The sequence below is a fragment of the Kryptolebias marmoratus genome, linkage group LG16 (genome assembly GCF_001649575.2).
Source record: "Kryptolebias marmoratus isolate JLee-2015 linkage group LG16, ASM164957v2, whole genome shotgun sequence".
In the NCBI taxonomy this organism is placed as follows: Eukaryota; Metazoa; Chordata; class Actinopteri; order Cyprinodontiformes; family Rivulidae; genus Kryptolebias; species Kryptolebias marmoratus.
Window position 1 is genome coordinate 20,924,271 of NC_051445.1, and position 22,734 is coordinate 20,947,004.

Genomic DNA, 22,734 nt, shown 5'->3' on the forward strand with positions numbered 1-22,734 from the left:
TGTTTGAAACATTCTCGTTCTTTAGTCACATGAGAGCTCATACGGATGAAAGGCCATATTCTTGCAAATAATGTTAGAAGAGTTTTAATTAAGAGCTAGTTGTTGTCACACTAATGAGAAACTAGTAAAAGCCTTTTGGTAAGTCACATGAGAACCATATTCTTGCTCAATATATGGGATGAGTTTTAGGCTAAAGAGACCTTTGTTGCCCCACATGAAAACTCACTGTTGAGACATTTCTCTGGCCATACGTATTGGAAAATTTTTCATTTAAATTCATAGCTTACATGGAATTCCACACAGCTGAGAAGCCTCATTCTTGTTCCAGTGAGGAAAATAATTATTTGATCCTTGCTAATTTGCTTACTTTCAGAGAAAAGAACAGTCAGGCTTTGTCTCCCATAAACCAGGTTTTACAACAATATAAGCAAGTGATTGTGTACAGGTAAATGTTTGCAGGAGAATATTAAAATATGCATGTCTTAATGTACACTCAGTGAAAAATAACAAAAAACAGAAAAGCCTTGGTATTTAAGTGTTTTCTAGTTGTATGCTTATTTGGCAATCCCACAACTGTTGTTATTTAAAGGTACAGTCTGGTCATTTTTGGAAAGATGTTCTTATAAACAGTTATCAGTCATAGAACATGCAGCCCTAAGAAAAGGGCAGAAACCTTCCTCCAGGATAAGCTAATATCTATCCAAACGAGGGTCTATTTATCTCATTTTCCAGGCTGATGAAACAGCTGAATGTTTGCAAAAATATAACGGTGTGAAAGAATGTTACATTAGCTAATATTTAACCTCTACACTTTTGCACTACAGTGTTTAATTTGTCGCTGCTTTCTCAGCCAAACTATGCCCGTCTTACTATGTGATTGGTTACTGATGCTATTTATGCTTGCAAATAATCATAGAATTTCATATCAATTTTTGAAGATATGAGTTGTTTTAAGTTGATAGTATGCAGTTGGTGCTGTGGTTGCTGAATGTATAAGTCCACCTGATCAGCACATCTAGTCAGTCAAAGGTTCACTCGAGTCCTGGTGGATTGAGGACACCGACATTGACACATTCTATGCTCCACACGTTCACGTAGTAAGACGGGTGTTGTTCTGTTCAGAAAATGGCAACAATTAAACAAACTGCCGTGCAAAAGTGTAGCGTTCTTTCAAACTCGGAAAGAAATAATTCTTTCCTAAGTTTGATAAACAATATAAAACAAAGCCCTCATTGGTTAGCCATTAGCCTAGTCTGGAGAGGGACTTCTGACAGAGCACCACCTCCAAAATGATCAGACTACCCTTCTAAGTGCCTGATCAGACCCTCACACTCAGGACAGTGGCCTGGTGTGTGACACAGGCTTGTGTTTTCTGCTCAGAGCGTTTACATGCACGGCTCTGGACTCAGTTTGGAGGAAGGCCTCCTCTGAAGCCTGCTGTGTGTCTCTCAGTCATGCTCTTGCTTCTTCCCAGCGACGTATTCATCCTGGTCTGGAGAGGCCTCCAGTCCACCTGTCCTGCTGCCACATCAGCGCTGAAGCTGTTGTGGCGAAAAATAGCTCGGGGTCCTGCGGCCTGGTATTTCTGGGGGGTCCAGGTAAGTCTCGGGGGGATATTTGTCTGCTGGAGGGTGACAGGTTGCAGGTGCACGTTGGCTCTTGCGCCTGGCAGAAACAGCTTGGAGTCTGCTTGTAGCTGAGGACTCAGATGAGCTCTGATTCCCGTGGGTGCTGATTGTGAACAGGGAAGCTTTGTGTTAAAGTGTGACAGGAGGAGAGGTTGATCTTGCCTGCTGGTTTCTAGAGAAGACACTTTGGTTTGGAGCATTAACATGTGCCCTCTGCTGTTGGTAAAGGGGAACTGAAGGCTGGTCTTTAGTTGGGATTGCTGTGAAGGGTAGAGGAGTGTGGGATTGTCACAAGGAAATTCCACCTTTGGGTAAAAGTTTAACGAGTAGTTCCAACGGTCTGCTTGTGTGTTATTGCCAGAAGAAAACACATCCGGGTGATCAAGACTGCTTTTGTTCTTCAAAGATGATTGACAATGTACAGTTCTGGGCTGTCCTGGGGAGACATTCTGCTGAGGGTGTGGCTCTTGAACGCTCAGACTCTTCTCAGCTGTGGAGATGACCGTGGAACCAGCAGGGTGAGACCCAACATCTGAGGCAAGCGTCTGATCAGGAAGATCTGACTGACGATGGATCTGTTCTTGATTCCTCTCCACACTTGATCCTGCATCAAACCGATTACAGAGCACTGTGTGCTGTGGATTTCCCACAGTTCCACGCTGCAGGTTACAGTGTGGAACTGGTTGATCAACAGGCTTCTGGTTTAGTTGTGGAGTCTTTCTCTGTGCGTGTGAACCAGCATTGTTTCTCTCGACAGGCTGGTTACAACCTGTACTGCTCTCCACTCCCAGACCCTGTGGATCATGTAACTCCTTCACTGTGGCTTTTGTCTGAGTGTTTTCAGCCTTTTCGTTCCGAGCCCAGGGGCACGGTGTTCTTGTCTGCTTCGATTTTGAATTTCTACCAACAGCGTTTCCGTTCTGAGCTTCTTGTGATGAGGATTGATGGCAACGAGACTGTGGCACTGTGATCCAGGTGACAAATCCGGGGACTGGTTCGGAGCTGGAGTAAAGTCGGTTGAACTCCTGATGGAAATGTGAGACTAGGCTGCCTCTGACGAGAACAGCAAGACTCTGATGGACCTGCCAGGACAGCCAGGTGAAGCTGGGGGGATGACAGAAACAAGAAGACACAGTCTTAAAAAAAAGAACCTAAGAATAGAAGTTATCAAAACAAAGGACTATGATTTATACAGTTAAAACATACATACACTGTATAAAAAGAGAACTATATTCTCACTGTCTGAATAAAATCAGATTAAACCTTTCCTGTTTTAGGTCGGTTAGGATTCCAATAAATATTACTATTTGCTAAATGCCAGAATAATGAGAAAATTTTGAATTACTTTTATCAAAGTCACAAGTTATCACAGTTTCTTTTGTCCCATTCCTCCTGTCAGAACTGGTGGAACTGAGGTTTGTACGCCGCCTTTTCAACCCTGCACACAAACTTTCTGTGGGACTGAGATCATGGCTTTGGGATGGCTGCTCTAAAATACTGACTTTGTTGTCCTGAAGCCACTTTGTCATTAATTTGGCGGAATGCTGAGGATCACTGTTCATTTGAAGACCCATATGTGCCCAAGCTTTAACTTCCTTGCTGACATTTCAGGATGTTGCTTCAAAATTTCCACATAATATTCTTTCCTTATGATGCCATGTATGTTGTGACGTGTACCAGTCCTTCCTGCAGCAAAACAACCCCACAACATGATAGTACCACCCCAGAACTGGTGCTGTTCTCAGGCTTACAAGCTTCCCTCTTTTTCCTCCAAATGTAATGATGGTTATTATTGTTGATTCAGTTTTATCAGACCACAGGACATGTCTCCAAATGTTAAGCTATTTTTCTTTGTATGCAATTGCAAACTGTAATGTGTTTTTTTTATGTGTGTGTGTGTGTTGCTTTGGAAGTAATGGCTTCCTTGACGAGGGGCCTTTCAGCCCATGTTTAGGATGATTTAATGCCAGATGCTGAGAAAAAAAAAGTTGTTTTTTTATACTGCATACGTAAACATCCATTTTCAACTGTAGGTGTGTACTCATGCTTACAAAGTGTGTGTGTGTGTCTGCGTGTGTGGGTGTACCTGTATGACCCAGTCAGCGCCTCAGTCCAGTCAGTGATGATAAAACTCTCAGCTACCTGACCGGTCAGCTTCCTGCCTGTCTTGGCACAGTATGTCTGACCGCGGACACTTCGCACCGACAGCTTCTGTAACCATAAACACAACAACGGTTATCTGATATGTATAATTTATTTGTTTTTGTTGACTTTCTGCAAAGCCAAATTACCAGACCAATAAAATGGTAAACGGACAGTGTCCCAAAAATATTCTGCATGACCAAATGTTTCAAAAACCTTAAAATTTAAATGAGAAAACATTATTAAATATGAAGGTTTTTCATTTTAACTAGACAATTTCTGCAGAAAGTTTGAAGGGTGCCAATAACTATAAGTAGTACTGAAAATAATCCTCAACTGTAAGTTTGTAGAAGACATGAAAAGTTTTAGAGACCCTTTACTTCCAGGTTTGGATAAACAATTACACTATGAGCTCAAATATCATGGGAGTCAATGAGATTGTGGATGTTTACACTCTGCACTCTGGGTGGATTTGAGAGAAAACCAAGTCCTAGAGTAGTGAGAGGCACACTGGGTAAAAGAAGATGAAAATGCCTGTTTTGATGGATCAACTATAAGTGTAAAGACTATGGAAATAAGCAGTCTGTCTGCAAAAACTTTGAAAAGTTTAGACAGCTTAAAAGTTAGAATACGTCACATCATAACACTAAGTTAAAGATTATGTAGTAAAATCGTCAAAAATCACAAAACTTAAACTATGATTGATGTAGAAACTGTTCACGATATCAAAATGCCACTTCAATCTTATAAAGTCCAATTTTCTGTGACCCATTTAAATTCTGAATGGTGTTTCTACTGTGAACTAGAAACTTATCTGCAGAGCTCCAAAGAGGGCTGGATTTTATCACGTTTTACCAAAGTCCTATTTAGCAATTTTTTGTCCTCCACGGTGAACCTCTACCAACTTTGGAGCACACTTTTCCCAAATGAGTGTCGCTTTTCTTTTTCTTTTTTTGTCTAGAGAAAAAAAAAACAATTTGAAAATCCTGAGAGGAAAAAAAGGGGGTAAATAATAACAAGGTTGCTACAATGTTTATGCATTGGCACCATTACCTAGAATAGTCATACATATGGTACTGATAAAAAGGTCAAAAGTGAGGACAAAAGTTTTTTGCTCACCTTTTCCTGTTGAAATTTTATTTATTATACGTTAAATGTCAGTTATGTTGCAGGAAAATTGAACCCTAGAACCTTTTGTCATTTATGAAAATAGGAAGACGAAAACACTTAAAGGAAAGTTTTTGCTGTTGAGTTTCATGTCCTGCCACATGCCAACAAACAGATTCAGGTTGAGATGATCCAGCAGAAGATGAACAGAAACATGTCTCTTCCTGCTCGCCTCGAGAAGATCACACAGCAGCTCTGGGTCGCTGAAGCCGTCCATCACTATGGCCAGGTCCTAAACACACACACACACACACAGAGGCAGAAACAGCTGATATTTCTGTAGTACAGACATCAGTCGCTCACACAAACACACCTCCAAAGCATACCAGTTTAGCCTTTCTGAGGAACTGTCTGATCACGTCTTTCATGCCAGTTGCTCTGCTGCCAGACTGGAAAAACATCGTAAAGCTGCGATTATCTGGCAAAGGAGCAGTCAGTTTCACATCTGGAGCGGCAGAAAACACAACAGGAAATAGAAGCAAGTTATATTTTTCCAAAACCATAAACTGACCCTGCAGATGTAAAACATTTCTACTTCCTGGGTACCTTTTATACCACTCTGCTTCAACCCTTCCACGGTGGAGTTGCTGTCTGATGACCCTGCGGAGCAGCGGGAGCAGGACTCACAGTCAGCAGCCAGGTCATCAGATTCTCCTGTATCAAACAGATTAAAGCCCTATCATTTCATGAAGGAATGCATGTCACCTGCTGCCCTTTCATGCCAGAGTTTTAAACTGAAATCACCTTTGTGAAATCATGGAGCTGTGACCGGTTTAGTCAAACCTTTAAAAATAATGTTCAGCTCATTCTCATGCAATATTGCAAAATATGATCAGAGAATTTGTTGTAATTGACTCTCAGCTTCAACCGCAGCAAATCTTCGTACAATATCTGTAAAACTGACTAAATTATAGCCATGTTTGTGTTTTCTAACGTTAATTAGCTGGGACGGTTACTTTGAATTGGGTTGGCTTCAAAAGTTAATCAGTTGTAGATGTACATCCAGTGATTACCTTCTGAGAGTTTCATTAACATTTGTCCACTGGTTCATGAGATACTTTGCTAACAGACAGACACACAAGGCAAAGACATTATTGCTCTGCCTTCGCCTTTCAGTGGCAGGCGAGCAATACAGGCAGCAAGCTCTGACTGTCATATTGTTTTCAAAACAATATGAACGAATGTGTATGAATTTCATTACCTTCATTACCCGTGTTCCCATCTCTCCCGTGTTCTAGGATGTAGTTCTTCTCCATCTCGGACAGGAAATCCACTTCTCCCTCTGCCTTCAGCGCCTCGTGGTATCCCTCCAAGCCCTGGCTCAGCAGGCCATCCACAGCAAGCCGGCTGCTCTCGTTGTGGCTCAGGTCCAGGCCGGGCCCGCTGGTTATGTAATGAGAGGACGAGGGGACACGGAGGTCCTGAACCCGTCGCCTCACCTTCCCCACAGCTTTGGGCCTCATGTACCACGGAGCGCTGTCACCACCATCCATGGCTAGTGGATTTAAAGTCGTATTTTCAAGTGATAAAAACTATAAATACTAAAAGCACGAGCCTTGCATGGCAGCGTAGGAGAATAACTGCTGTCAGGGTGATGTTCCACCTCTGTGTGATCACTCTGAGACCTACTGATTCATAGAGACAGAGGAGGAGGGGACGGAGGGCCTGCCCCTGCTGAGAGCAAGGTGGTTTCCTCACACATGATGAGATCTGACAGGTCAGAACTGAGAGGAAAGTTCCTTCTATCTGTTAAAGATGAAAAACACACAAGTCTGTGCGTCAAAGTAAAAGAGATGCATGATCTGAGGGTAAAAACCTTGGTAACATAAGGGATTCAAAGAACTTTGAACCAGATCTTTATGTTTCTAACAGCTCACAGTTTGGGTTCTTGTTTGTTAACCCGGTCGTGATAACAGACGATAGGCGTGTAGTTCCCTCCCCAGGGCCCCGAGACGACCCAATGAGCACAGACAAAAGATGGATGGATGAATAGAGATGAATGAGTGACAGGAATGAAAATGGCTGTCACTTCAGCTCCTGTCAGACTACACCTGGAGACTGAAAGCACCACACCTGGATGAAAGGGAGGAGCAGAAGCACATCTGATTTAGATAATTACACATTTAGGTTCTCAGCCGATCTACACCTCCGTTTTGGACACGTTCTTCCCTTCTACTTCTTTATTTAGTGGGAACAAGAATTACTGGACCCTTTTCAACTTTTCCATATTTGAGCATAGTGTGAATGCTGATTCAGCGTTCACCCTATTGTTTTCTGACTTTTATATTTCCATAAGTGTTTTTGCAATCTAACTACTTCTGCATATCTTGAGCTGCTTAGCTATTCATAGAAATATCTAAATGTTTAGATCATTCAGAAGGTGGGTGCTGTGACTTTTAGTTTGTGTAACTTTTGTGCTTTCAAAATATTTTACAAATATTTTTTTACAGAAATTCGTTGAGATCTCGTTAACTTCTTTAAAACATTTTCTCTTTGAAATTGCTGTAGCACGCTGGCTGTTTTTGTGCTACTTTAAGCTTTCTGCTGGCCATTTGTCACTCTAGCTGTTAGCCAGCATTTTGTTATATTTTGCTTTTAGCCACTGTTTTGCCAGTTTGAATTAATGTTTTGCTAATTTCCTTTTAGCTATTGATCGGCTTATTTCAGCTTTAACAACTCAGTTTAGGTTTCTTCAGTAAAATCATCCAGGACTCAGTATTCACTCGGCATTTTTCCATAATATGCACTTTCTCTGGTCTTAAAATGAATTCAGTTCATTTTTTCTAATTATTTACACAAAATATTAAAAAAAAAACTATAATGCACCAACTGCATTTGTGTTTTTGAAATTTACCAGTGATAAGTGACTGAAATAAACTTCAAGTATTCAAATATTTTTTGGCGAGTTTGGTTAAATGACATCAGGCTGTTATGTTTTTTAAACTCTTAAGATATAGTCATGGCAGCACAGTGGAGCAGTGGTTAGTGCTGTCGCCTCCACAGAAATAAGGTTAAGCCTCCTGGCTTGGGGCCTTTCTGTGGGGAGTTTGCTGTTCTCCATGATCTGGAATATCCTCCCACAGAACAAAACATGCACGTTAGGGACAATTTAGAGTTAACAGTTAAGCTAGGTGTAAGTGACAATGTGAATGGTTGTTTGTCTCATTTGTCTCTGTGATGGACTTGTAACCTGTCCAGGGTGTCCCCTCACCTCTTGCACAATGAATGCTGGAGACGGGCATCAAAAAAGCGGGTACAGAAAATGATGGCTATAGTCATTTGGATGCTGTTTAACTACCTCCCAGTAGGTGTCAGGAATGACTCTTGTCTGGTTACTTTATCGTAAAGGCCTAACTAGTTAAGTGTTGCTCTGACAGTTCTCCCTTTGTAAAGTTTTCCCATCTCCAAAAGAAAACTTCAGTTGCCCCTCTGATTATAACCCATTGGTACACAGTCTGTCAGACCTTCTGCTTGCTGACTGCTGATGTTTCCTTTCGGACCAATTTAGACTGAAGGTTGTGACATTTACTCTAAATGCTACTGAAGTCTTATTGGAGCTTCCCTAAATGCCTTGAATTCAACACAACTCAGCCTTCAGGCCTACAGACCTGACCTGAGTCCCTTCTTAGATATATATATCAGCCATAACATTATGACCAACCATCTAAAACTGAGCAGTTTGTCCTCATGCTGCTGAAAAAACTGACAAGTTAGGATCTGGACAAAGAACATGTTAGGCCATCAGAACCGTTGAGCCATGTGGATTAGGTTTGTGTCCTGCTGATGCCATCAGACTGAGTAAACACCTCAGCCTCTGCTGTTGTCCACGAATCACTCCTAAACAGATTAAACACGGCCTATGATTATTCTGCGAAAGAGAGGCTGTTATGATTGTGCAGCGACTGTTTTGTGAAAATGTTTAGATGGGTGTAACATGCATGTGCATGACAGGGTGCTAAACGTTCAGAGCTAACCTTTAAATCAACACATCCTTCCAAAAACACATTTTTCCCCCATCTTACCTCTGCTGATAAAATCCTGTATTGTGTTTAAATGTCATCCTCTAATGAAAAAAATATACATATTCTGATCTAAATGCATTTTGTAAACAAAATTTTACACTCGCATTCAAGTATATCAGAAAATAAAAATTAAAAATAAAAAATGAAATTACTTTTATCCAAACTAGGCTTCAAGTGAGACAAATATGATAAGAAGTTTAGATTGAATGCATTTACACAAAAATAAATAAATAAAAACAAACAAAAAAAGAATTATGATAGTAAAACAACAAATTTGCAAGTGATCATTAAGCTTTGTGGTTACCATGGCTACAAGATTGAATCATGGATCATTTACTGCAGATAAAATCATCAGAGTTAGCAGAACGTGTAAAGTGATTTTCACAATGCTAACTTTTACTTCCTGGATTGAGGTTGCTCCTTCACTATGGAGGAAGTTTCAGTCCTTGTACTTCACCTCCAGGTGGTGAGCAGAGACAAAAGGCTAACGGTGGAGATATTTTAAGTTTAAATATTTTACCAAGATGGCTAGAAAGCACAAATCCTGCATCTCTACATGTAGCTCAGCATGATTTTTCTGTGTCTGCTACCCACTGTTACAGTGTGTGTTGGCTCTGCTGGCTCTGGATGGATTAAGACTAAATTATTGAAGCAAAGATATCTGATTTTTCACCTTCATCTCCTTTGTTTTTGCACTTCTCGATTGGGCTCTAACTTGCATCAGTACAGGAAGGAGCCAAAACAAGGAGATGAGAGTGAGGGAGGAAATAGGACACATCAGCACTCATGGTATCTGCAGCTTTGTGTGCAGTTTGTCCCAATCCACAGGCTGTTGAGAGCTGAGCTGAATTAAATCAGGCTGTTAATAGGTTTTCAAAATATTATTATTGAATCCGTTCATGCATTTCAGGCTGACTTGGATCCTACAGGACAGGAAACTCAAACGATGAACTTGTAAGTCTAGTGTTTTGTTGTTTGACACAGAGTGAAGGACGGCTGTGGTCAGCTCCGCAGTCTGCTGAGTCACTGTTTGAGTGAGCTTAAGTTGAGAGCATGTTTCTGGAACAGATCGGAGACAAGAGGGCAGAGCTGGTGGTCACTGACAGGCAGAGGACAGCGTGTGGACAGACTGTGAGGACGCCGAGCTGGACTCTTTCGCTCTGGCTGCCAGCTTCTGTCTCAGTTCTCTGATTTCCTTCAGCAGCTCTCTTTCACTGCTGTCCAAATGGGCCCGGCCTCGGTCCAGGGAGACTGAAAGGACATGAAGAGCAAGACTGAGTCTGATACAAAAATCTCATCCTAAACATAATTTTTGTTTTCTGAATGCTTTTAATTTAGTAGGAAGGAATAGACAAGAAGCAGCTTTAAAAATCTCATCTTGCCACATTCAGTGCGTGAATTAAAACTTTATGGGGGAACATCAGGAACACAAACTCACATCAGAACCCATCAGACAACTAAAAAAAATAAAGATTTTTTTAAGGAACACAGGTGAAGTCTCTTAAAAAGAAGAGAGAAATAAATAAATGTAACCACTTGATTTTGTTCTGGTTAAATATTTAAAGTGACTCACAGTTGGTGGAGATGCTCTCTGAAGGGGAAGTGCTGTTCAGACACACCATGTTGGTTCCTGTGGACCTCTGACAGGAGGCAGAGTTCCCTGCTGGACTCACGCCTCTGTTTCCGACAGAAGCAGCAGATCTGTGAAGACGTCCCTGAGTTGGACACAGCGAGGGGACGTTCGCCTGTCTCTGCCCATCTAACACACAGGAGTAATGTCCCATCAGGTGTGTCTGGAGTACAGAAGCTGTTTGTGTTTGTGTGGGGCCTTGCTTTACAATAAGCGTAGGTTCAAAAATACACCTTAATTATGTGCTCTGATAAAACAGTCTGACTTTCTGAGGCTTAAAATGTAGCTGTAGGGTCAAAGGTCAGCTGCCAGCGATGAGTTTTGATTATTGTCAGGGATGAAGGGAAACAAGTCAACACGGATTTCCTCCCAAACCCAAAAAGATGCAGGTGTGCGAGTGTGTAGAGTGATACCTGCTGAGCATGAAGACTGTCTCTGCTCCTGCACCTGGGCTCTGGTACTCATCACTTCATCCCACTGCAAATAAAACACAATCATGAGCCTGCAAGAACAGCAGTAACCAAAGTACAAACTTTAACAAATCCCACATTTGTTGTTTTTATGATCAGCTTTCAGATGATCTATTGATCATTTTCCTTCTTAAACAGCTGCTTTTGAAGGGTGCCGATGCAGCTATCGCCCACAACTCTATCATACGTCAAGTTCTCTAAAACCCAAAAGTAATTTTGGCCAAAATGCTGACATTTTGATAAGAAGTGTGAAGAAAACCAAGATCAGAAGGGATGCTGCCAGTAGATCACTGGGGTCACCATGGTAACCACACACCTGTGTCTAAAACTCCCTGACAACAGTCTTAAAAAGACAAGCAGACTGAAACACAGAGTAGAAATTCAGCCTCAGTCACTGTGTGAAAACTGTAAGAAATTCCTGATCTGCAAGTGGCAGAAGCATCTGGTTGATACAATCAATTTGTTTTTGTTTACAGCTTGTTAGAGGAGATATGACAAAAACATTTAGGTCCAGTTTTGATGAGGAAATTCTGATCTCAGATCCAATGGAAGTCAATGGGGGGATTTGAGTGAAACCTTTAAGGCCTATAGCAGAAAGAGACACACTGGGTGAAAGAAGACAAAAACGCCTTAATGTTGATGTATGAACTGTATAAAGAAGTGTAAAGATTGTGTAAATAAGAAATTTTTGGAAAGTTTAGACAACTTAAATATAAATGTGACCTTCTAACACTCCAAGTTGAACATTTGGTGGTAAAATCTTCAAAAGATTTTTTCTATAAAACTTACACTGTGATTGTTGAAAATGCCACTTTAATCATGAAAAGTCCACATTTCTGTGACCCATTTAAACACAAATCTATTATTATAAAGCTCCAAAAGGGGATGGATGTTTTCACTTGGTTCTCATTGTTGTCTATGTGGATTTATTTTTGTTTTTTAAACTTTGTCTAATCCATATGATGCACCTCTACTAAAGGTCATAACGCACTATTCCTGATCGAGCAGCTCGCTTTAATATATTTTTTCCACTTTTTTGATGTTGTGGGAGGAGTAGCAAATCAGAAATTGTCACACAAATAGAAGAATAACAGCTGAAGAGGAAAAATATTGCTTCAGTTTTTACACATTAGCAGCCTTAGCTTTATCTGCAACACGAGCGCGGTGATATGTTTGCAAACACATCGGTGTTGCTCTCACCTTTTTTCCTGCCACGTCTCTCATGGTGTCAGCCAGTCTCTCCTCCTCTGCCAGAGTTTGCCTCTGAAGCTCTGCCAGTCTCTCCCTCTTCCTCTCCTGCACAGCGTCGACCCGCTGCAGGCGCTCCACCACCTCCCTCTGCCAGTCAGACTCCAGACCCAGCTGGTACGCTTCTGCCAGGGACTCCTCCAGGGCCTGTGTGTGGTGAGAAATTTAACAGCTACAGGACTCAAAGATCTCAAGTATTTGTGCCAAAATCAGACTTGTGCTGACTGTGTTGCTTCAAGTGTTTTCAGACGCCAAAGTTCTCCACCGACCTGCACGTTGGACTCTGCGCCTTGTAGCAGCTCCGTGTAGCTCTCCTCCGCTTTTTCTGCTTCCCTTAATTTCAGCTGCACCTCCTCCTCCACCTCCCGTCCCACACGCTCCTGCTCTTTCAGCAAATGCTGAAACAGTAGTGAGGAAGAAAAGAGGAGGAAAAAAAACAGGAACAGGCCTCAGTGTTACTGTTTTTACCACACAGAGAACTGAATGTAGTGAAGGTGCTACATAGACATGGACAGCCAGTCCAAATGTTAATACATTTTTATTATATTTCCTAAATCTTTTGTGTGATTGGCCAAAGTTTTTAATTTTATGCATGCTGTAACTAAAACATGCGCACAAGGCCTTCAGCGCTGGGAGCTGATTTACTAGTTTTGATAAGAAATTTGACATCGTGTTTATTTTAGGAGTAGATTTCTGCTAACTGTAGGTCACTTTGAGAAAAAAAAATGAAGATACAAGTCACAAAAAATCCAGCTAAGGAGACAGAAAAGAAGGAGCATGAGGGAAACCTGGAGACTACCTGCTCAAGTCGTTTCCTCTGAGCCTCCAGCTCCATCTGTCTGACCTCGAGATCCTGAACCGCTGCAGCCGTCTCCTTCTCACGCAGATCCATCTGCAGCAGGACACAGAGATAAAACCCTTTTCAAATGACTAAGAACAGATAAATAAAATTAACAACTGTTTAAATTTGATGGTGAGATGCAAAGAGGCTGATCTGATCATAACTGGCAGCTCTAGGAGGATGATCTGTCTGCACGTTTGATCTAATCTTGTGAACAGATGTAAGCTTCTCATCACACACCGGTTTCATACAAGACAACTTTCCTATGGATTAGTGAGGGGAAAAGAAGTTCTCCTGTGAAGTTTGGTTTTTGCTCATTTTTGCAAAGGTTAGCTTGTAGGTTTGGTGCTCTGTGAAAAATACCTACGACTGAGGCAGATGCAAGGAAGAGCCGCCAGTGGAAGAGGTCATTTTTTCAAAATAAAATACCCTGTCCTCGGTCTGGTGGTTGGGGAGCCCTGAACTGAAAAATCAAGCTCCAGTTTTTGCCATTTTCTGTTTTCCCACCCAGCAGCACAATTTACAGAATTTAAAATATTAATCATCTCATGGAACAGATCCCTGAGTTCAGACAAACAGTAAAAAGATACCCAGCGTAACGTCTGCTCACCTTCCTGCTGATCTCCTGGTCCAGTCTCTGGATCTGTGAGGCTCGCAGGTCCTGCTGCTGTTGGAGGAAACGTCTTCTTGTGGCGTCCAGCAGCTGTAACTCCTTCACCTTCAGCTCCCTCTTCATGGCTGCCAGTCTGACCAGGATGGAGCAGAGTCAGCAGCCAATTCTCTGAAACTAGCCGTCATTTTAGCCCTAATTAGAAACCACGAAAACGCTTTGTTGTTTACTTCGTTCTCTGCTCTGTAAGCTTCTCCTCTTCTTGTGCCAGGATGTGTCTGCGCTGCTCCTCTGCTTTCTGCAGCAAATCCTGTGTTCAAATCATTAAAACCGACACGCAAAAGTTAAATTTATTGCCGTTCAATCGATGTTAGGTGCTTGCTTTTACATACGGGGGAATGTAGAGCATGAGAACTACAATACGAAACAATTTTATAGGAAATCCTGAGAAACGATCTACCTGTTGTGCAAAATAGGCTTTTTCTTCAGCTTGGCGTCGCACAAAATCTGAACGCAGTTCTGACAACTCCTGTCTAAAGACAACACACACACACGTGAAACATCTTCTATCAACAGTCACATCTACCCCGCAAGCTCGTTCTATTTTGCCCACAAATCATTAAACCAAAAATAAATGACGATACAATCATTAATTTGCTGAATTAAAACAGATGATTAAAACTCATCTAGACACAAGCACAGCAAGAAAACTGTGTTAATAAACAGGAAGACAACTGTTTGAACCCAGACTTGGATACGTCTTTTATTTATTTTATTAAGTTATTTCATGACGATCTTGGCCAACTCGGCTTAAAGTAAAATTAACCTTGCTTTTAACACGCTGCTTTAGAGCCTATCAGGCATTCATTGTCTAACTCATGACCAATGTTTGCTTTTGAAAATATAATTAACATTTTTCAGAACTGTAAACATTTTCTACATATTTGCAGCTGATGCAGTGATTTAAATGAAAAATATCAAAGCCTTTGAGTGGAAACCTTGTCTGTCACTTTTGAAAAATAAAAGAATAAGGCCAATGTGACATATTTAATGGCAGCAGAAATGAAAATGAATAAAAACAAACTTGTTTTAATGACCAAACATAGTCCAATTAAAGACTGAGCCCAGCACTGGCTGATGACAAATATTCTGGCCCTTGAGAAACTTTCGTTAGTGATCCCTTTGTCCAACAAATGATCGCTTTAAAATTTGTCTTGTTACTCTCAACTTTATGTGTCAGCTATTATATAATGCTACCAATATTTTAATAATTCATTTTATCTTCGATTTAAAAAGCTGCTACTTTGAGCCAGTGTAAATGAAGGTGGGCAAAGTGATTACTTTATTGAAGAGGTGAAAATGATAATTAGGTTTCCAAATGGTCGAAAGCAATCACACAATTATTGTTAATTGTGACAAATCTTCTAATATTATCAGAACAATTTCCTGCCTCTCGGTATGATTCATCTCACCTCTCCCGCAGATACTCCATCTCCTGCAGTCGTATTCTCTCCCTCTCCCTGCTTTGGTACTCTACTATGAATTCTGGGTACTGGTTGAACACGGGGTACTGGCCGCTGGTGAGCGGTGTAAAGTCTGAGAGCATCGCCCGGGGGTGGACGTCAGCTGGCGTGCTGCTCATGAGCCGGTAAGCCTCCTTTATCATGGCGCCAACATCCAGATTGTTCCGATGGTGAAAAAAGTACTGGAGACGAGTGGAAACCAGAGGTAAACTTGTGAAGGAGAGGCAAAAAGTTGACAAAAGGAATGTTTCTTTCAAGCAAAGAGAACAAGCAGGTGCACCTCAAAGTCCTTTTTCTGTGCACAGAGCAGCAGAGGCTCCCGGCAGCTGACGATGTACGCCACGCAGGCCATGAGCAGGAACGACGGATGATTGGAGAAGACGTTGTCGAACAGTCGGAGCCATTCATCGCGCGTTAGAACCTCCGAGAACAGCGTCTCCAACAGCGGCCACACATAGAGCTGGGAAAAAACACAAAGACGCAAAACAAGGACATTCGCACACGATCCCATACAGCAGTTACTCTGGGCAGCCATGTTGAGCAGCCATGTTGTCTCCCAGCTTCTCCAGGGGCACTGAAACGGGTCGCGGCTACCTGTGAAGTGACGCCGCAGTCCACTAGGTGCTGCAGCAGCTCCTTGTCGTGATGAGCCAGAACGTTCTCGGCCATACTCAGGACGTTCAGAGGAGGGTTGGGGAAATACTCGAACCAGTGTTGGCACCAGTTCACTGCACAAACAAACAAACGACTGACTCAAAACCTTCTCCACTGAACAATAAAACACAGATTTACTTTCAGTAATATAAGTTCTAAAAGTAAAACCATTCAAAATCTTTTTGTGTTACAGGATTAAGGACTTAGCTGCACAAACAGAACTAAAAATCCCCTTTTGGTTTCATACTGTTGACTGCAGTGGAGGCTTTCAGTGATCAATAATACCTTAATGCAGCTTAAACAGTCAGGTTGTAAAGTTTTCTAACTTCTGTGAGCACGTGAACAAGATGAAAGGTGCACTGTGGAAAAGTACCTATGACTGTGGCCACCACCTCAAAGCAGAGCATCGGATTGTTCTGGAAAAGCTTAACGAAAGGAAAAGCCACTAGAGGGAGATATTCCACCTCTCCAAAGATGGCTGCCCAGTGAGCTAAAGCAGACAAAACCCTGCAGGGGAGATAGAAGGAAAAGTGCACAGCATTAATAGAAAAAGAATATAAGTCTGTAATCGAAAGGTGTTACAGAGAGCATGACAGCTGCACATACACGACTGTGTGTCTTAAATTATCCCTCATTCGCCTCCAAGAAGACAGATTTTCTGGCAATATTTTAAAGTAATCTTGTTCTCCGGGTTTTCTACAGGATTTTCAAAGTTGTTTTTTTGGGGGTTGCTTTTTTTTAAATTCATTTTCAGTTCAGTTCTTGACTGTTTTCAGACAGAGGAATGCATTTTCTGTTTAAGCCACTTTAAGCTACAAATTAGTCAGACATTAAAAAGACTCCTAAACTCAAGGGTTGAGCTGGTGTTGTGTCGACACTAGAACCAATTTCAAATTGGATCTTTAAGAAACTTCAGGTGCTTTCAGATGGCAGGGGACCAGTTCACAGTGGTGGTACTGTGGCTGTTTGGAGATTTTATAACAACTTCTTATAAACTCCTGTTAGCTCCTGTTGCAGAGTAGGTCCTCTCTCAGCTTAACAGGAAAGCCTGAGTGATGTAAGAGGATGCGACTGGTTCATAAATAAGCACTTTTCCAGCTGTTTCCAGCACCTGCATCATCTACAACTGCTTTCCCACTGTAAACATTACGTTCTTTCACCAAAGATTGCTTTAAAACAAGACTGCCCAGGAAAAAAATGGACCAGTGTTAAAGTTCAGGCTTTGCCGAGTCTGTATGAAAGAAAGCAGATTCAGTGAAATGTCAGCTCGTCTAAAAATAATCTTTCCTAACTGGGTAAGCTTCAGCGTCCTTCATTGTTGCTGTTGAAGGACGGTTAATGTGAAGTGTTTTTAGGAACAAATGTTGTCATGGTCAGGTACAAGGACTGGACAGAACATGGGTAAAAAAAGAACAGCCAAAGTCCCAAGAAAATCTTTGAAAACCTTCAGAAATCTTTAGATTTGTTAACTGAGACCTCTTTAAAAGGTTACAAGAAAGTCTGGTTCCTTGGAGGCAAAGCATGAAGACATTTTTAGATAATAGTTTTAAACATGTGCACATTAAGAGAAAAAGTACCTCTGCAGTCCTCTCTGCAGTTTGTGACTCTTGATGGGGTACTTTTCGTGCAGAGTGAGGAAGGCTGAATGCAGGCCTTTGTCGGTCAGACTGCTGTACGCTGCGTGGTTCTCTGGGAGACACAGCAAAGACCGCCACACAAACATCCTGCAACAAAGATGCAGAAAACGTTCATGTAAACACTGACGGCACACACGCTCATCCCGGCTCCCACTTATGAAAAGATTTTACCTGTATTTAGCAGGATATTCTCCAAACGCCTTGAGCAGAGCCACCAGTCTCTTCTTATTCAGACCAGCTGGGAGTTCATTCTAGTTTTTAAAATAAGAATCATGAAAACCTAAACATTTCATCAACTACAAAGAACTGCCCTGTTATTTGCATTTAAACCACAATAGAAATAAAAAGGTGAGACTTTTTTTACCTCTTTCTCCTCAGCTGAAGACGCTGCAGGCGGTCGTAGTATCTTTACTTGTGTTCGTCTGCCCGAGCTCTTGGCTGGTCTCTGGACCGCCTCTGATCTAACCTTCATCTTGATGTGTGAAAAGTCCTGATCCGCTTCACCTCCAGAGACTACAGCCACCTGAGATGGAGGAGGCTGCAGAGGGGATGAGCGTGAAACACACACATGTACATGAGTATACGAGAAGGGAAGAACCTTTCAACAACAAATGGGATGACTCCTGTGCCCCCCCCCGTGTGTGAACCCACTGTCACCTTCTTTAACTCCTGCGTGAGACTCTGAACACTGTAGATATTGATGCTCCCATTATCCATGATGGCCACGATGTGCCGGCCGTTCGGGCTGACGGTCACTGTGGTGATGTTGTCGTCGACAGAACCCATGTGGAAGAGAAGCTTACACGTGTGAACGTTGATGAAACGCATCACGCCGTCCTGGCTCAACACACCTAATGTCTGTGGAGACAGAGAAGAAAAAATCAGTTAACTCAGAGGGTGTTCACAACCACTACAGGGTAAACTGTGGACTGATTTAGATCACGTGGACGTCACAGATTCCCATATGTCATAAATCCACTCAGGAGGCAACAGATCCAGGGTTCCTACACATCTTCAATTTGAAAAGTTTTTTACTTTTACAGAATAAAAACTTATATCAGCCCATTTTTAAGTTTGCTATAAATCTATAAGTTAACTGCAAACACAATAAAACAAACAAACAAAAACAACAACACAGGATAATACTTCTTTAAACACCTTTTTAAATCACATTTTTACTAAGGTGTTAATAGTCAAAAAAAAAAGAGGAAAAATTCAGATCTGCCTTTTTTTTTTTAACTTATTTTATCAACTGAGTAATGTTTTAGAAGCGTATGAGTGTGCATGTGTCTGTGGTTTCTAAGCCAGTAGCATCAGTTGTTTTATAAAGTTTATCATTTAGACAAAATCGGTGTGAAAAGGGCTCTGATTGGTAGTGCAAAATATTGTCAGATATTCAGATTATTCATTTTTAGAAACTGCTTACAAACAAATATTTGACTGATTCTTTCCCACGCCTAAAAAAAAATACTAAAATCAAATTCTATCCTTTTCCAGACTGTGTAGGAACATTGCTGATCAGCTCTCTGTTATTACTTCAGCATGAGACAAAACACCCAAACAAACCAGAGAGGCATAAAGAACATTTCAGCTCCAAAATGTCTGATGCTTTATCCCAACATCATGAAACACAAGGTGGCCTGACAACTCAGATCCACAGAACAAGTTATTCATGGTGCTCAGATATAGTTAGGTATCTAGAAGTAAAATGGTCAGATGTACCTGAAACAGGCGCTGTATGAAAGGTAAAAGCCTGTTCATACTGATTCTGATCACATATAGAGATATGATAATAAAAAAACTAAAAACTTTGAATTTGTGTTGTGAATAGGTGCCCAAACACAAACAAAACAAAACTGAGAGATTAAATAAAAAGAAAGAAACAAACAGTATTTTAAATAAAATTAGATTATCTTTAGAACGAGATAAGAGTGAAGCCTCTACATATAAACATGAAACTCAAGTGTGATTGGGATGTAGCTGTAAATATACTGAGTATTTACACTGTAAATATTTACAGGTAAAAAAGTCACTCAAGGAGAAATTTGGTCAGTAAAAAATAAAAAAGGTGCTCAGTCAGTTTTTCTGCTGCTGCTGTCTCTGTACCTGACTGGCTCCTCCATCAAAGCTGTCAGGCAGGAACTCCAGCTGCCTGACGGTTCGAACCTGAGAGGGCATCTGGATCACTCTGACCAGCTGCTGGCTGTCCAAACACCACAGGTGCAACAGGTTGGAGCGCCCCCCGGCTGCCAGGCTTTTACCATCACTGTCAACACAACACGCAGCTTAAAGGCTTCACTGGGCTGGGAAAGCATCCTGACAGGAGCTGATTGTGTGAGAGGCGGCGGAGGGGGAGACCCACCGTGTGACAGCAAAGGCCTTGTAGCAGATCCTGGGTCCAGAGTCGGGAACGGGGAGCTGGTACCTGCAGAAGAGTGTGTCGCTCTCCCACGCAAAGATGGAGTCGTCACTGAAACAGCTCAGGATGGTGTTGCTCAGAGGCAGGAAAAACACCTGAAACGCAAGCAGCAGCGTATCGTTACAGACCTATCAACTTGGAAAGTGAGGAATGTATAAGACAGTTTGAGCTGGCTCGTTTCTTAACTTCACAAATTACAGTGGAAGTGTTTATCCCAAACATAAAAACTGAACTGTTTACGGTAGATTAAATAAATCCTTTTAAAGACGGCTTAAATAAATTCATCTGTGACTGTGAGAATCACATTAAAAGAGAAAACTTTCACTGAGAAAACAGATGAATACACAGCAGCTTATTACACAGATTTTTTTTATCTCATTTTAATCCTCCTACCACATTTTTAGTAATTACTTTTCCATTTTTTTAATCCTAAAATTGAATCTTTTTTGGTATGCCTCTACCAAAAAACAACATTTTTTTAAATTAGCAACAAACTGGTTAAAAAGTGCAGCTGTCAAAACAGATTTAATGCACAGAATTAGAAATTATTACAGAGCCAAGAATACATTGAAGGATGGATGTACGAGTAAAACATGGCTTAAAAATGCTTGTTTTAAGCTTTAAAAAGACATAAAAGTTACTGGTTTTATGTAACTAAAAAAAACATATTCATGAACACTATTTGTCATTCCTAACAGTAAGTTTTGAATGTTACACACTTCAATTTTAATTAGATGTTTTCACTAAAAGTGTCCAAACTTTGTCATAAATTGGCCAAGTGACAAACTACACTTCAGTGATGGACATCATTCTCCTGTGAGAAGTTACTTTTATTGTATTTTTAGGCCAAGGGGGGAGACCACGGCCAAACACGTTTCTTTCAAATCAGATGTGAGTTACTAAGAATCCCTTAGTAATAATTTTATACTCGTTTCACTGAGGCTGCTGTACACAGGAGAAGATGATCTTTGTCCTTTCCAGCTCATTTAAATCTTGTTTTCTGCTTCATTTAAACTCAGCTAGACCATTTAAACGTTTTGCAACATGTTTCACCGACATGCGTTACTAAAAAACTTAAAAATTAAACACAGGCCTGAATCCATCCCCAACACAATTTAAATATACAGTTTAATATTCTCCATTTTGAGTCCCTGAAACTGAATATCAAACTATTTGCATTTCTTTTCAGGTTGATGAAACGGAGAGAAACTTTAGTCTGTATAGTTACCCTCTGAATGCCGACGGACTGCCTGATGCTGAGCTTCCTCTTCCTCTGGAAGGTGTCCAGGTCCCACAGCTGAGCCGTGTCTGACGACGTGCTGATGGCATATCGGCCCGAGCTGTGCACCGAGATGGATGAGACCGCTCCCTCGTGACCTCGCATCCAACTGACCAGCTGTTTTGTGTCTTTGGGATAAAACATCCAGTTAAAAAAACAAACAAACAAACAAAAGAAAACAAGGTAACCACATCTGTCAGAGTACAAAGTAAAAACTCTTGTCTAGTGTGTGGAAAAAAATACTCATTCGAGTTTATTATAATTATTAGAATTACAGTTAAAATATAGAATTAAAGACCTAGCATTTCCTGACATTACGCATATCACCCGCCGCCTGTCAAGCCAGAGTTTGACTGAGACTTTTTCTTGAAGAAAAAGTCGTTTTGGTCCAGTCTTGTAAATGATGTTCTACACAATCTAATGAAAATACTGCCAGATTTCATAGAACTCAGAAAATGTGTTGAAGACAACTCTCAGCTACTACCACTCCAAATGTAGCTCAATATCTGCAAAACTGATGGAGTTAAAGCCATTTTTGTGCTTGCTAAACCTGATTAGCTGTGGCAGCCATCTTGAATGAGGTTGACCCTAAGAGTTAATGAGTTGCAGATGTGCGTCCTGTGGTTACTTTCAGAGTTTCACTAAATCATATCCAGTGATTTACAAGATATTCTGCTAACAGACAGATAAGGTTAAAGCCAACAATGCCACATATCACACCATGTGTTAGCTGTGGAGGCCATATTGAATTGGGTTGACTCTTAAAGTTTCTCAGCTGTAGAGGTACATCCAATGATTACTTTCTGAGTGTCTCATTAAAATCCATGCAGTGGTGTTTCGCTAACGCTACAGATAAATAAACATGCAAGCATGAACTGATAGACGTGAAACCTCATTATAAAATTTTGTTTTTATCATTACTCTGTTACTACACTGTGTTCTGTAATATTTATGATCTTAAGATGATGTTATTGAATTTAAAGACAACACACACACACAGACTCATCTTTGGAGGCAGGCAATAAAGATAAAAATGCGTCTCTTCAGCCAGTGTGTTTGTTGCAAAACTGCTAATAACTAGCTCTTTTTATTAGGAAAGATACTAAATCCTGACTGTCTGGTTCTGATATGCAAATAATTCTGAGCTAAAGTTTAAAATGTAGGGTAATAATTTTGGCTTTCCATTCTACCTTTGTCAAAACATTTGATGGTGTAGTCCACCAAAGCAACAAGAAACTCTGTGGTTCTGCGGAGGCTGAACGCCAGAGCAGTGCAGGCTTGTCCTGTTTTCTGCACCAGGCGAAACCTACCAAAAGACATAAGATAAATACAGGTGCTGGTCATAAAATTAGAATATCATGAAAAAGTAGATTGATTTCAGTAATTCCATTTAAAAAGTGAAACTTGTATATTATATTCATACATTACATACAAACTCATATATTTCAAATGTTTATTTCATTT

At 41.0% G+C, this 22,734-nt stretch overlaps 2 protein-coding genes across 2 annotated transcripts in view; both read right to left on the reverse strand.

Moving 5' to 3' along the window:
- Positions 1–83: 83 nt before the first annotated feature.
- LOC108232240 lies at positions 84–6,525 on the reverse strand. Its single transcript, XM_025004559.2, has 6 exons — positions 6,139–6,525; positions 5,484–5,591; positions 5,264–5,382; positions 4,990–5,169; positions 3,715–3,851; positions 84–2,732 (listed from the first exon to the last, which is right to left on the reverse strand). Exons 1-6 carry the CDS (start codon positions 6,428–6,430, stop codon positions 1,406–1,408), a joined length of 2,163 nt encoding a protein of 720 aa, XP_024860327.1. The 5' UTR covers positions 6,431–6,525; the 3' UTR covers positions 84–1,405.
- A 2,430-nt stretch (positions 6,526–8,955) lies between these two features.
- Positions 8,956–22,734, reverse strand: part of tbc1d31 (TBC1 domain family, member 31) — a 16,382-nt gene continuing 2,603 nt past the window's right edge. The window contains exons 3-23 of the mRNA XM_017409885.3: positions 22,461–22,576; positions 21,220–21,398; positions 19,935–20,086; positions 19,679–19,838; positions 18,230–18,430; positions 17,937–18,110; positions 17,744–17,823; positions 17,513–17,659; positions 16,309–16,442; positions 15,876–16,009; positions 15,562–15,741; positions 15,231–15,463; positions 14,219–14,291; positions 13,989–14,068; positions 13,759–13,894; positions 13,107–13,199; positions 12,577–12,705; positions 12,260–12,454; positions 11,003–11,066; positions 10,533–10,718; positions 8,956–10,210 (exon numbers count right to left, since the gene is read on the reverse strand). Of these exons, the coding sequence (XP_017265374.1) occupies positions 10,056–10,210; positions 10,533–10,718; positions 11,003–11,066; positions 12,260–12,454; positions 12,577–12,705; positions 13,107–13,199; positions 13,759–13,894; positions 13,989–14,068; positions 14,219–14,291; positions 15,231–15,463; positions 15,562–15,741; positions 15,876–16,009; positions 16,309–16,442; positions 17,513–17,659; positions 17,744–17,823; positions 17,937–18,110; positions 18,230–18,430; positions 19,679–19,838; positions 19,935–20,086; positions 21,220–21,398; positions 22,461–22,576 (3,001 nt within the window). The 3' untranslated portion in view covers positions 8,956–10,055. The remainder of the gene's footprint in view (positions 10,211–10,532; positions 10,719–11,002; positions 11,067–12,259; positions 12,455–12,576; positions 12,706–13,106; positions 13,200–13,758; positions 13,895–13,988; positions 14,069–14,218; positions 14,292–15,230; positions 15,464–15,561; positions 15,742–15,875; positions 16,010–16,308; positions 16,443–17,512; positions 17,660–17,743; positions 17,824–17,936; positions 18,111–18,229; positions 18,431–19,678; positions 19,839–19,934; positions 20,087–21,219; positions 21,399–22,460; positions 22,577–22,734) is intronic.

Coding starts and splice junctions, on each gene's coding strand:
- LOC108232240 (XM_025004559.2), bottom strand. CDS start 6,430: ATGGATGGTGGTGACAGCGCTCCGTGGTACATGAGGCCCAAAGCTGTG. Junction 5,170..5,263: donor TCCTCAGAAAGGCTAAACTG/GTATGCTTTGGA, acceptor GTGTGTGTTTAG/GACCTGGCCATAGTGATGGA. Junction 2,733..3,714: donor GCGCTGACTGGGTCATACAG/GTACACCCACAC, acceptor TCATCCCCCCAG/CTTCACCTGGCTGTCCTGGC.